Source organism: Haliotis rubra, unplaced genomic scaffold (assembly GCF_003918875.1).
Source record: "Haliotis rubra isolate DU_JTF1 unplaced genomic scaffold, ASM391887v1 Scf881, whole genome shotgun sequence".
In the NCBI taxonomy this organism is placed as follows: domain Eukaryota; kingdom Metazoa; phylum Mollusca; class Gastropoda; order Lepetellida; family Haliotidae; genus Haliotis; species Haliotis rubra.
Genome location: NW_025767614.1, coordinates 210470 through 226031, shown reverse-complemented (window position 1 = coordinate 226031; position 15562 = coordinate 210470). Strand labels below are relative to the sequence as shown.

Genomic DNA, 15562 nt, shown 5'->3' with positions numbered 1-15562 from the left:
TTTTCTGTGTCATTAGTGTGTACATTTCATAAGCACTACAAGCTCGTTCCAAGTCATGATTGAATTTATCTTAAAGAATCCAGGAAATCTGTGTTCCTAACATACTAAACTTTCTTTAAATATGCGAAATTTGCAAATGGATTTTGTGCAATTTAGAAAAACCCTAATTACTACGTTTTTTTCTTTCTTTTTGTGTGCATTAACAAACATTTAACAGGAACATTTGATAAATGACGCTAACCAATTATTTTCGATGATTGATTGGTTGTAATGGACCAATCATCAATTATGAGATTTTAACAAATTCCCAACACTACTGAGAAAATACATTCGCATTGCGGATAACGTGCGTTAAGTCAAGAAATGCATGACAAGGAACGTAACTCTATAAAAAATCGTAACACAGTTTCCATTTTTGAGCTCCAAGGCATTTGTGTCCAGAAAACATATACCACATCTTGTGTCCCTCCTATAACGGTTTCTGAGAAAATCTGTCTCCATTGGGGATAGCATGCACTAAGTCAAGAAACGTATGACAAGGGCCATAACTCTGCAACAAATTGTAATACAGTTTCCTATTTCCAACTCTAAGGCATTCATGTCCTCAAAACACATACCAAATTTGGTTTCCCTCTATAACGGTTTCTCACATCACTATTGACTTATTCTATTTGAATGACCAGTATCTGTTGTTCTATTCAGGCAGGTCAAGTTTGTTGTTTAACGCCGCACTCAGCAATATTCCAGCTGTATGGTGGGGGTCTGTAGATAATCGAGTCAGAACCAGACAATCCAATGATTAACGGCCAGGCAGATTAAGTAGAAATTATCTCAAATGTTTAACTTTTCTTCTCACCTCCTACACTGAAATTAAGGCTTAACATTTTGTAAAACCAACAAATAAATATAAAAGGCCATGCAAATAAATAGCACAACATCTTAACTAATATCACTCCAGGTACGGATCAATGATCATCATGGTCATCACAAGGACTGACTGACTGAGTTTAGTTTTCGCCGCTTTTAGCAATATTCCAGCAATATCACGGTGGGGGACACCAGAAATGGGCTTAACACATTGTGCCCATGTGGGGAATCGAACCCGGGTCTTCGGCGTGATGAGCCAACGCTTTAACCACTAGGCTACCCCACCGCCCCTCATCACAAGGAATAATTTAAATGGCAAATAGTCCCTGGGACCACAAGCAACCATTACATAAACTACCACTGAGTTCATCATAGCTTTATTTCTGATAATTTGACAAATGTGTCTTCATGAATCATAAATAGGCATGACAATGAAGCCATGAAATGAAGATGTAAAATCAGTGACATTTTCACTCCTTGAGCAAGGCACAACTATCATTTCCTAGGTTGTAATAAACAGCTGTACATGAAATTAAAACAACTACATCAGTATTTGACAATGAGAACAAAATACCATCGGACAATGGATTGACTTACGACTTACATAAAATGTACATACAGATGACATGAAGGTATGAATAATTTTTTGGACCTGAGATTGGTATTTTTACAATTCATGGATTTAATTCAGCACTGATATTTTCCCCGATATATATATAATGCACCATGACTACATCAGTCCTGATCCATCGGTTCTTCTTTCTGCGAGTCTGAGTCTGTGTCTGTCTGTGTGTCTTGTTGCACTTCCTTTGATTGCTGCTGTTCTGATGGGTTGTCTGTCTGTTCTGAAGTCCGACAATTCTCAGAATCTGTGTCCATATTCTGCTCCGAAGAGTCCACTGGGTCCGATTTTTCACAAGAGCTTGGTGAGGACGATGCACATTCTTCCTCTGGTGGATGTTCCGCGCACATGGAGTCAGAAACAGCATCTGTGGAACTGGCTGGCTCACTGCTGCCACAGTCTTCAGTCTGTTTGGTAACAGATTCACACAGCCGATTGGTGGGGTCCTCGGAGGAGGATGCCACGCCTTCCTCACACACTGGGCCAGTTGGGGATGCAGATATGTGTTGGTTCTCCAGTGAATCAGGTGGATGTTCTTGTGATGATGAAACCTGTTCTCCATTTCCTGTTGGTGATGGAGCTGACTCTGGGGCACCTGGAAGAAATCATTGAAAATGTCTAGAATCAGGAATGAACTGGACATCAGGGAAAACAATTTCACAAAGGAGAAGGGTGACACATTAATGCATAGATTACTAACAGAACGACTTCAGTGTGTGTCGTGTGTGTAACTTAAAACCTTTCACATCACAATAGATTTCAAGAGATTTTTGTTGATAACAAATTTTTCACATTGATACAGGGTTCAGACACAAAATCTGTCACCCTTTTTAGGGTTATTTCAAGGCCCAATCAACCATTTTAAGGCCCTGTAGAAACGCATGTCATGTAACATATTATGTTACATAAAAGAAGTACAACACATGGTTGGTCAAATGTGGGGCCAACCATAAAAGAGAAGTCACCTTTAGCTACATCACTGCACTGGGAAAGTTTTGCTTCGTGATAGATATTTATTACCACACATTGTCATTGCAAAGTATGTTTGATGCATTAGTTTCCTGTAACTCGACAAGTTTGGCAAAAGTTAAGGCCTTTTCAAGGCAAACAACTGGTAAATTCTTGCCTTTTCAAGGTTTAAATGAATTTATGGTCGTTTTAGGGTAAATTTCAATCTATTTCAAGAAGGATCTGTTGATCAAGAGACAATCAAAAGTGACAACAGTGTGAAGGTCTGAACATTCAGAAGTGCACAACCAAAGCATAAATTCCGTTTCAGATTAAACAATTTGATTCTCAGCAAACTAATATCTGGAATAACCTTGTTGAGTTTCAGTTTGGAAATCATCTTGAAACAAATTTCTAAATCAGCTTCTTACCATTATCCGGAGTCTGTTCTGGAGTGGATTCAGGAGATTGTGATGGATCTTTCTTGATGTCGGAGTCTTCAGCCTTTACTGGCTCCTCCTCGGCTGCTTCACTCTCCGACACTGCCGCTTCACTGTCAGACATGGCTACTTCACTTTCCAACACTGGGGCTTCCGACACTGCTGTCCCACTCTCAGAAACTGCTGCCTCACTGTCCGACACTCCTGTTTTCGTCTCGGACTCTGCTTCATTCTCGGACACTGCTTCATTCTCTGACACAGCTTCACTCTCCAACGCTGCTGCCTCATTACCAGACACTGCTGCCTCGTTCCCAGACACAGGTGGACTATCCCCATTCTCTGGCATCTCAGCTGGAGTAGCCTCCCCTGATTCAGCTGCCATAGACTCAGAATCAGATTTTGCTGATCCGTCTGTTTTAATTGTGTCCATAGATGCTGCCTCGGAATCATTATCCTCTTGAGATGATTCATCAGGCTGTGATTGTGAAGGGGGGGAATACTTTTCTGCTAATGGTGCTTCTGGCTCCATGTGATCTTGGTCTACCTCTGACAAGTCCTCTTGTTCAATAGGACTAGTTGCTGATTCCTCAGAGTCAGACTTTGACTTGGGCCACACTGTTGCCAGCCCCTGGCTGTTGAGGGGCCAGGATGGGACTGGAGGGGGTGGGAGAGAGTTGCCTGTCTGCGTGCAGCCATTGCTGTCAAGACCATTCACCAGAGTCCGGGATTCCGACACAACTTTCCTATAAAAACAAATACAAACGTTATGGCACAGGTCTGCCAAAAACCTAGTCTTGTAAAATATCTATCATGTTAACTAAGCTGATTATAGGCTATAACAGGCCGGTCTTATTCTACTAGATGGAAGACACGACCAGACTAGCAGCATTCTGTAGAAGATGAAAGAAAAAACAATATAGTCAATAACAAAACCAACTTAAAGGTTAATTCTTTGTCATATCCAAATGACCCATTCAATCAAGACCCAAAGACTCTCAGAGGCCCAGATAAGCTGCGTATCCGGGTAAAATATGCATAGAAAATTTCCAATTACGCATTGAAAAAAAATTCTTGCGTACCAATTACACATTGAAAATGTTAGATACGCAAAAGGTTTAAAACAAATGCGTACGGAATATATTTATAAAAATCTCTTGCGTTATGAAAAAGACATCGATTGCTATCAAGTTGTACTGTTAGTACAGGACAAGTGTTGTACTGTCAGTATAGGATGAGTGATTTTTTTATAAAATCATTTCCATTATATTTAAGTTGGTTTTGATGAGGTATGACATAAGGCAGGACATACCTGCTTAGTAAACTTACTCAATGACATAATACTTAGGCGAGTAAAATGACTGAAATACGCACATATTTGAAAGCAGTGGGTAACGGAAAATGAAATACCAACTCAACATTCATAATACCCACTCCAAAAAAATATAGTGGGTACAGTACCCACATGAGCTAAATCTTATCTGGAGCTCTGACTCTGACGAAGTACATTAAAAATCACATAAGCCTGCTGATCAACAACTTTAATGGATTTGAAAAAAATATATGTTAATGCCAACTTGACAGCTGAAACACTTGACTGAAACTGTTGTTTACAAACCAGAAGTCAATTTTGTTTAGCAATTTTTGTTTGGACTATGCATAAAATATGATAGGCTAGATAAAACATAACTTTGAAATTCGTCTGTCAAATCCCTTGATTGAAACTATCTACACCACCAGCATGTAATGTTAAAGTGACAAGAATTGCCCTTACCTTCCAAATGGGTCAACAGTGCTTACAACCAGCACATTCTGAAACCAATCAAACAAGGTCAGTTTGTGACATACTGATGATCGATAATAATCAATGATTGATCAGTTATTTTTACATGGATATTTAACGGCTTGCAGTACCCAAATAATAAAAGAAAATGAAAACTAAGTTTTATATCATCAAAACATATCCAAAACATACTCTAGTGTGTAATTATAAAATCTGATTGATAGATGATAAATGTTCCACACGTTTTCATAACAGGTTTATGAAAAATTTGTATTCGAACAGGTATTGGACACAAGACAAATGAAATTTAACCTAATATTAATGAAACTGTTGCATGTACCGGTCAAACGATTGACGGAATAAGCTGATGACCCAAATATATGTATTCACCTTTTCAATGCCTCTTAAAAACTTGTCACTTCTCTTATAATGTCTCTTGGGATCAGTGATCAACTCACACAACCTCTGAATTGTGAAAGGAGCCCTGAAAATATACAAGGAAACCATAAAACCTGCTGCAAAGGTACACATAATAATTCATTCTGACAGTAACCATGGCAACAGAGTAATCTGGTGATGTCAGTGCTACCACCCATTAGGAGAACTGTGCAGTTAATTTCAGATATCTGAATGTTATAATGATTTGTAACACATGAGCATTAAGAGATTGAAGCATTTCCTCATGGAAAACAATGTCACGACATCATCCACTGTTTATGACATCACTGTCTGACAACATTCAATCATCTTTCAAGTAAATTTCCTCCGAAGATTTGAAAATATTTTCATCATTTTCTTTCTCAAACTTACAATGACCAATGTTCAGAAAAGGCAACTCAAAGTTCAGAATTTAAGGATTAGATGTCACTCTTTTAAAGGAATGGTAATAATTCACACACTCCCAGAAGCATGTTGGCAATTCCACAAATATTCTACCCATAATCTGATATTATTCTATGATTCTACTCAGTTTGTATTTGAACACCACCCCCAGCAACACTCCAGCCATAACACAGCCTTCATTAAATATCATGAGGTCTGGACCAGAAAATCCAATGATTGACATTATGAGCATCCTGATACACAATTGGGACACAATGCCATGCATCCAGTAAGTGAGAGCACGACCACACAATTCCATAAGTCGCACCTTACAACAGGCATAGATTGTTGAAGACTAAATTCGCCTGAAGCAATATTACTACAGCAAAACATTGCTGTTATTGGTATCACAAAATATATGAATTGCCTGTACCCTACCAACAACTCAGGGGTGGAAATAACCCATTGCCTGACACCCGAGTCCAGTGTTTTTTTTCTGTCGGGCAAGCAAATTTGTATATCACACTGTACCGGTGTCCAGTTGATATTCCAATGTTAATTATGTTGTTTATTTAAAAAATCAACAAGGAAACGGACGGTATAAGTGGAAAAATTATCAGGGCAAGTGATTTTACATGTGCCACTGTACCGGAGTACACTAGCAATTTTAAAGTTATTTCCACCCCTGCAACTTCAGATTGGGACATGTCTCTAGACTAGCACCACCTTCCATATCAATAGACCTGCTTTTTCCAATATTAGTACATCACTGAACATTTGCATTTTGCATTTGCTAATAGTTTAGCTACAAAACAACAGGATACGTGTGAAATATTATTTGTATGTATCAACTTTGGGGACTTGTCAGGACAGGAAATTCAGTTTTCTTACTGCCTTCATTTAGTTAATAAATCTAACTCACCATATACAAAAGTTGATGCCCCTGTTTCATGTAAATACATGTATTCACCTGTTTGAATCCTTGAGTGGATTCCAGCTAAGTACAGGTCCCTAGCAATCTAATCATGCAAATCATTAGAAGCGACCAAATGGATCACATGGTTCATCATTGTTGCCAGCTTCTCATCACAGCAAAGATTTAATTGTTGCTTGTAATATCAATCACTGGTTTTTCTGGTCCATACTTTATTTTTCAATGTCAGCAACAATATGACATGAATACTGTGTGTTAAAGTTACACAACAAACAAAACAAACTCATGATCAGGTTGATGACTCACCCATGAAACCTCTCCACAGCTTTAATGATCCGTTCCCTCATGTCATCAAACTTGACCTGCTCCATGTTGGTGTTGGGAGGGAAGTGGTCGACCGGGATCTCCTGGTGAAACTCGGTCATCACCTGGTCCAGCTTGCTCACCAGTAGTGGCCTGAGTCGGGGCCAAGGGAACCTGTAGTTCACAACAACAACTCAGTCAAGGTACTCAGCAGGCTGCCATCAGGACGTGATGGGGCATAGCCTGATGCATCTGAATATCACAACACTGAACTCTGTTTTGTTACAGTGAGTGAGCGAGTTTAGTTTTACGCCGCACTCAGCAATATTCCAGCTATATGGCGGCAGTCTGTAAATAATCGAAGTCTGGACCAAACAATCCAGTGATCAAAAGCATGAGCATCGATCTGGGCAATTGGGAATCGATGATGTGTCAACCAAGTCAGCGAGCCTGACCACCCGATCTCGTTAGTCGCCTCTTACAAGCAAGGGCTACTGAAGGTTCATTCTAACCCGGACCTTCACGGGTTGTTTTGCTACATGTACATAAGACCACTACACAATAAAATAGGGCTGGCTACAAACATCAACACTGGAAAAAAATAATTATTAATGATTATAGATATGAAAATTGTCATTGGTTGTATATGTATATATATGACAATGTACATTAACTAATGATGATATAAACTTTAAACTGACACACACAATACAAAGTTGCATCTTTAAAAATGCAGGGTTCTTTCTAAGAAACCCATGCAGAAATGAGTCCCCATTCACCAATGACATGAAATATGTTGTTCCTTCCTGATATTTTAAAGTTTTGCCTCAAGGCTATGTCTCTAATAATAATATTTACCAATAAACAATCAATATTTAGTTGATGGTTATCTATCTGTGAATATTTCGATATCAAGCCCATGAGTATCTTGAGGGACATCTTGGTGTTTTCATACAAAGTTCCTTTACACACTTGTAATGCACGTCAGTGTTCAAAATATAAGCACAAAGTTCAACACGCCCTTGTTAGGGACCTTATATTGAATAAAAACAAGATATATTGGTCCACATTTCAAAGATATGAATGACCTCACAGTTACATTAATCATTAATTTAAAACTGCATGTGCACAAAATATTTCACTGCAGATAAATAACTAACTAAAATGAAAAGTGTAATTTATTCACCAAGTGGCATTAAACATTTTGTGAATATTTTGTATATGACTTTCAAAATTTTGACGTATTATTTCACACCAAAAAGCAGGATGCAATTTAAAGCAAAATTGTAACAATGTTCAAAGACATGAAGCGTGGCTAAACATATAATAATCCCAAAATCCATTAGCAGATTACATTAGCAGTAACCAAGATAAGTCACACTATCCTACATTGAACATGACTTAGTTCTTCAGATATGGTCGTTTTTAACAATTATTACCATAACAACACAAATGCAAGTTCTGAAACATAAATCACATCAGATTATTTACGCAGCAGGCAATCAGGAAATCAAACAGATATCCACAAGTAACATCCCTGTTAGACAAAATTCTGAATTCTGATGTTATTTCCTTGTTTATGATGATGCTCAATCAACACCTGCCACCATGAAGAGTGAGATGAACAAAGGCTCTATGTATATATGCAAATGAAAATGAACTTATACATGTAAATAAATACAATGATTCTGAGTTGTACTGCTGTATTCAGAGCATTACATTATATTATCAAATATGTATGTATATACATATATCATATGGATCTGTTAACTGCTGCTGTAGCTAAAGTATGTGTCAATAGGGCTAGCTAACAATGTAGATCCATCACCATTATCTAAATAATGATCAATTATCGATAAATTTTGGAAAAACTAATATATTACAAGGTGAGGTGAAATTGGGTTTAACGTCATGCTTGAGAATATTTCGCTCATATGACGACGTGCATGCGTGTGTATGTGCGGCTGCTTGTACTAGCCCAGACTTAAGCTGGTTTTATAGTGCTAGCCCACTGAGATACCATGCCGCAGTGAAGCATGAATACCCCACTCAGACACATTATACTGACTCCGAGCCGACCAGTCCTTGTTGTACCCATTAATGCTGAGCGCCAGGCAGGGACCAACAAGTACCATGTTTTAACGCCTTTTGGTATGACGCGGTCGGGGATCGAACCCGTGACCTTCCGCTCTCCGGGTGGACGCTCTAACCACTACACCATGGGGCGGTCAATTATATTACAAAGACATAAAATAAGCAACAATTTCATTTCACTGGTAGGCAGTAACACATTTATGCATGGAATAGTAACAATAACACCATTCTGAACATAGCTAAGAAGCAGTCCATGAATAAAGATGAAGCTTTATGCATTGTGTATTGTGAAAATTAACATTTTCTGACAATAGTTTAGTCTTAGATAAAAGTGTTGAAACAGTCTTCATATTCTTAATAATTAAAAATTCTTCCCATAAACAATATTTCCAATTACCCCTTGTTTTGCCTGCTCTTATTATCAAGTCACATTACTAGAATATCATTACTTTGTAAATCATTAATACATGACTGTGTATGGCAATGAATCAGCATGTGTAGAAAGCTACTGGTTTGCAGATCACATTGTCAAAATCCACTTTACAGTTAGTGAGTGAGTGAGTATGGTTTTAAGTCGCTTGAGGCAATATTCCAGCAAACAGCATGCAGCGTGGAAATAACCTATTGCCCGGCGTCCTAGTCCAGTACTTTTCTCCGTTGGGCAAGCAAATTTGTATATCACCTTGTACGGGGTCTAGTTGACTTTCCAATGTTAATTATATGTTTCTTATTTAAGAAATAAACAAGAAAATCTGCCAGTTTAGTGGACAAATTATCAGGACAAGCAATTTTACATGTGCCACTGTACCGGAGTACAATTTTAAAGTTATTTCCACCCCTGAGCATGGCAGGGAAAACAAGAAATGGGCTTCACACATTGTACCCATGTGGGGAATTAAACCTGGGCCTGCGGCGTGACGAGTGAACACTTTAACCATTAGGCTACCCCATCATGACTGGGGAGACCAGAAATGGACTTCACACATTGTACACATGAAGGGAATTGAACACGGGTCTTTGGTGTGACGAAAGTGAACACTTTAACTACTAGGCTTCCCCACCGCTCCAGTTAGTAGCATGATGGGTATCTGAATGACAGCTTAACATGTTTCACTAGATTTACTTTGTTCTTTGCTTGGATATATCTGTGGCTCAATTCATGAATCATACAATCAACAGCCATCATGTGTATTTTTTAACTCTTGCCAATGAAACTATGTATCCACTATCATTTTAAGTTCATTTAAATCACAAGATTTACAGGAAAATATTTTGTCTATATCTTTCAGTCAATCCCAAAATAGGATAACATGTTGGCTGATACCTAGTATATCCACACAATTTTGATTAAAATACAGCGAGTAAGATATCCATAGCAAAGCACACCAACCACTTCCGTTATATCTTTACAATCAGCCATGTCATTTGACGAAACGTCTGCTAGGTCTGAATCTTATAAAAAATAATGATGGTGGACCACACACCGCTTAAGTCGGTTTATAAACTGAAGATCACTTTTACCATGCCATAAATTACTGATTGTGTAAATACTGTGGTTACATCTAACAAGGCCAGATTATTTATGACCATTGTTCAATGATCACTTTAACCTCAGTCAACTGCACTATCCAAGACAAATATTAGATTTGTTGATCTAGCAATGGTTGAATAAGACCTAATTATTAGTATGTTTTCAGTCATTGTGGTTGGTACAACATATCAATGAGGTGAGAAATGTGTGTCAGGGTCTTACTTTTACCCAACACATTAATGTTGGTCCAGTACACACAAATGTAGACAATAGGATTATTTTCATTGGTCCAAGCCACTCGGACTACTGTAAAACAAGGTGAAACCCTGGGGTGTGCATGTGAATCATGTATAATATTTAAAATGAGGCTTAAGACAGCAATACAACTTTGTCAGCATGTGAATCTTGAAGCTCAAAATATGTGTACAAATTTATACAAGGACCAAAGATAAGGTTTCAGATTAGCAAGATTGAAAGATTTGAGATTGAGGGAATCTACTGCATGACCACTGAATATTGAAACAGAAAGTCCTTTGGACAAATGTTTGACAATACCTTTTCAAAGGTTTCATTTTTTCACTCTCTTATTTATGTATACAGCCAAGAGTACAAAGCTTTAAAGGTCCACTGGCATTTCATTACAAATAATGAAAGTGCTTGAAAATCAAACCTCAATATGACCTATCAATGATTACCTCCCTTGCAAACAAATTCTCAGGTCAAATAAACCATTTACACAGAGCAGAATTAAGCAAACTTTGTAACATCTATGAAGCTTTGCAAGTTTCATGAAATCAACAAGTGGAAACAGTCCCTACTGGGTAAACATTTCTCTTCTATGTTTTCTTTCATATACTGCTGGTTATATTAACCATTTTCAGTTAATTTTGCTATTTTTCATGTTCTTAGTATGTCAAACCAGAACATGCCAAGCACCAGGAAGAGTTGTTGTTATCAGACAATGTGCACATCAAGGACCACTAAAAACAAACATGGATCTATGGTTAAGAAGGAAACACTTTCGAAAACACCACTGAACCAACCATAACTATTGTTAAACCAGTCTATCACTTTGCACACCTGTGTGACTAAACAGCAAAATAGAATGTCCAACCCCTAAATACACCATATACGACATACGATACAACCATAGGACAAAAGGCTGGTCTCTAAAGATTTTGACTCTTAAACAAATAAAAATCGCTTTTACACCTGAACCGTTTTGAAAATAAGGGTTTCTCATCTATTCAGAAAAAGCACTCATTCTTAACATAAAAACAACTGTATGTACTTCCGAAGCTCTGACAATCCTACTGAATTGCCTTTGCAGTGACCATAACATTTCCCAGTCTTGAGCTGGGATTGGAACCACAGAGCTTCTGATACGACACCAGATGAGTTCACTAAAGAGGTCACAAGTTGCAAGGTAAGGATGTCATCTAGCGTTACATCCTAACACCTCAGAAACACATATCAAAACCATATATATGTTGTTAATGATTACACGATTTTGATTCAACACCTTGGACGCCTTAATTTATGGAGTTGACATCAACAGCCCCATCTCAGCGATATTTTCAGTGTTCACCTACTGGGGTACTATGCTGACAAATTCTATCTAAGATAAAGTATTTAATCCTTTCAGGTTTCGCTGTTTATGCAAAGTAAATCTATTAGTATTGTTTGTATGTATGAATTACACATTTCATTTGTCATCTTTATCTTGATTTCGAGGCTGTATGTTAATATCAAACGTTGTCAACAAAGTTAGGTGACATTAAAAGCTGTGTACACCTTTTTCATACTGCAAAATGACATTGCCTCCCAGTAAGCGTCCGTAAATCCATGATCGACAAAAAGTATGAAATGAATGATAAAAACATGAAGAATAGTGGCTATTTTCAAATGAAAAACATACAGAAAGTACCAAGTGATAAAGAAGATGCAATAAAGGAAACGGGGTGTTCTTTGTACTTCTTCCATTATAAAAACATCAATCACTTATGACATCTTACTATTACGTTTTAGATCAACACTTCCCTAACTTCATTTTTCTGTGATTTAGAAAGTCGCATTCGTTCGTCATTCCCACGTGATTGATCCTTCTTATGAACACAAATGGCATTTCAGATCTATGTCACAACCAATTACACTGTGTGCCGTTTAGCTAGTTATAATTACACATGCTGAACTCGACCCTGTCCGAACCACGCGCCGTTTGAATTGTCCGCCACACCGCTTTGTTTACACTTCAAGACGCTTCTTCATACATCATCACACCGACTCTGTTGATATCGCGTAGTCACATGGTCGTCATAAATACACAAGGTATGGCAGTCTGGAATGTTCGCTTGACCACAACATGGTTGGGATATATCATACAAAGCAGATACTTGTAAACGTGACAACTTACAGCGTTTCGCCCGTTTTGGCCACTTCGCTTAGAAACTGCTCCAATAACGGGGGTATAGTTTTCGTTGGTTTCTTCTCAAAATCTGAAATAAGGATGGACATAATTATAAAAACGTGTCGAGAAAACATTACAGCTTCGTTTGGTATATATAAAGAATCTACAAACCATTCAGGGCGTCAAATACTTCCTCCCGATTGTCCATGGTGACCTCCTCTCCGGCTACTCGCACCATGAAGGTCAAGAAATGGCGGCGAGGAAGTGACGTAAGGGCAAAATGTCGGTCAATAGACTGAACCAATAAGAGGGGTGTTCAGTCTGGTTCATTGACCTGCACGTCGCAGTTCGACGAAGTCCTCACTCTGTGTTTTGTAGTCGCTTTGCGCATGAAGATTCTCCCGCAAAATAGTTGTACGGAAATGAATTGAAGAAAGCAATGTATGCGACATGGATAAATGGTGTTTTTCCTGTAACATAGGGTAAACAGTTTCTTCCCTACACGACCATTCAAAGCATGTTCGCACATTTGCTGTCACCATTCAGGTGACTGAAGACACGTATATGCGTTTAAATAATCACCATGTTGCTGTTGTTATAAAACTAGTTATCTTTAAGATTTCGTAGTTTCTTTTATCAGGAATATGCAAACAGTTCAACAGATATCAGTCGATTGCATCTCGGGTCGTTTAATATAGAATGGATACTTTACGGGTCATTCGGAATCCGGGCTAAAACGGGATCCGAGTTCACAATGATTGACCCAAGTGTCGAGAACACAAATAAGTGTTAATATTGTATAGTTTATAGTTTTGGATGGTGTCACTTTACACAACTCCACTGACCTATAGACTCCACCCATGGGCTTTGTGTGCACCCGTGTGGGGAATCGAACCTTGGCCTGTGGCGAACGAGCGAACGCTTTCACCACAAGGCTAACCTACTGTTCACGACATTCAATCGCAGATACGTAACTATGTATCTAAGCATTCCCAATTAAACAATCTTATGTTAATTTCTATTTTGAACAACCACTACTCGGGATTGCATGTTTACATTTTCTCGTGAAAATATCAACGTGTAGATCTTTGATCACCCACCCATCTTCTCTAATTTGTAAAGAAAATAACCGTTTGTTTATTGCTTAACGCCGCACTGGGCCAGACAATCCAGTGATTGACACCTCGAGCATCGATCTACCCATGACATGCATGAACCAAATCATCGAGCTGACCACCCGATCCTGTTAGTCGCCTCTAACGACAAGCATGGGTGCGGAAGAATATTTCTAACCCGAACCTTCACGGGTAAAAACAAGAATTTCTTTGGTCGCTATATGTCCTTTGACAAGGTAACAGTAAAGTATGAAAGTACGTAGACATACCTTATCGGCTGAACAGTATCTCTACTCATTTAACATATTTCACATAAGGATATATTTATGTCAACTTCAGTAGTACACATTTGCAATACCACAGTGACTGTTACGGATATTACATAAAGGGAGGCTACTCGTCCAGCCTTACTAGCAAAACATGGGCGCAAATAAACCATACTTTGGGGCCAAGCCACCTACATCAATAAGGATTTTACTAACGCTTCGCAGCGCTTTCACTGAGACAAACCTGCTTTCTGTACTGAGAGCCATTACAATGATTTTACAGACATTACGTTGAATTATCTCAAACAACCGACCACAAGACAATATTCTGTACCAAAATCGATGGAGCCATTACAATGATTTTGTACAGATGGAGCATTACAATTACGACAGTGATGAATTATCTCAAACAACCGACCACAAGACAATATATGTTCAAACATTAACTGAACTTCGAAAATTTTGTTTAATTACAACGCTTTCACTGAGACAAACCCGTTCGGGTATTCTGTACCAAAATCGATGGAGCCATTACAATGATTTTACAGGCATTACGACAGTGATGAATTATCTCAAACAACCGACCACAAGACAATATATGTTCAAACATTAACTGAACTTCGAAAACTTTGTTTAATTACAACGCATTGATTATAAGAACTAATTTTAGAAACTTATGTTTCATTTAAACACGAATGACGTGATAGATGCACGCTGTTTTCTCGTCAAAATGTTCCACGTTTTTTAACAAACTGTCGATTACTTCTCGTGTATCCTGTAAAATGGTATGCATTATATAGAGCTTGCGCATTGATTATAAGAACTAATTTTAGAAACTTATGTTTCATTTAAACACGAATAACGTGATAGATGCATGATGTACTTCGCATTGATTATAAGAACGTAACAAACTGATAGATGCACGATTACTGTTCCACGTTTTTAACAAACTGTCGATTACTTCCTGTATCCTGTAAAATGGTATGCATTATATAGAGCTTGCGTATAGATGACGATTGAAAAATGATGTACTGTACTCCGTTATACTTCGTGCAACAGGTCAGAATGATTCCTTGACACAACAACACCAATTCTAAATCCGTTTACCTACCTGTGTGAAAACCCACTTTTCTCGGGGTGTTCTTGGTAATTCAATTACTTAAAGAAGAACGCTGCGCAATTGTTTTACTTTGATGTTTAAGGTAACTGCAAACAAAAGAGGTTGTCACTGAAACCGTAAGAATAATAATATACACCCAGTTAAGACCAAATCATGAAATGTCTGTTGTGGAAACAAACTTTTAAAATATGCAGAATTTTACAAGACAAGATACTTTTGTCATAATAATTATTTGTATACATATTATCTATCAATTGTTTCACTGGTATGCATCATAGAATTTGATATGATATGATAGTCTTGAAACAAACTT

General features: G+C 38.0%; 1 protein-coding gene across 1 annotated transcript; it reads right to left on the bottom strand.

The window, feature by feature from the left end:
• Positions 1–1228: 1228 nt before the first annotated feature.
• Positions 1229–13022, bottom strand: LOC124263432 (serine/threonine-protein phosphatase 4 regulatory subunit 2-A-like). The gene is made up of 7 exons (XM_046698065.1): positions 12920–13022; positions 12755–12836; positions 6720–6890; positions 5048–5141; positions 4649–4686; positions 2869–3620; positions 1229–2084 (listed from the first exon to the last, which is right to left on the bottom strand). The coding sequence occupies exons 1-7, from the start codon at positions 12984–12986 to the stop codon at positions 1603–1605; spliced, it is 1686 nt and encodes a 561-aa protein (XP_046554021.1). The 5' UTR covers positions 12987–13022; the 3' UTR covers positions 1229–1602.
• Between the last annotated feature and the right edge of the window lie 2540 nt (positions 13023–15562).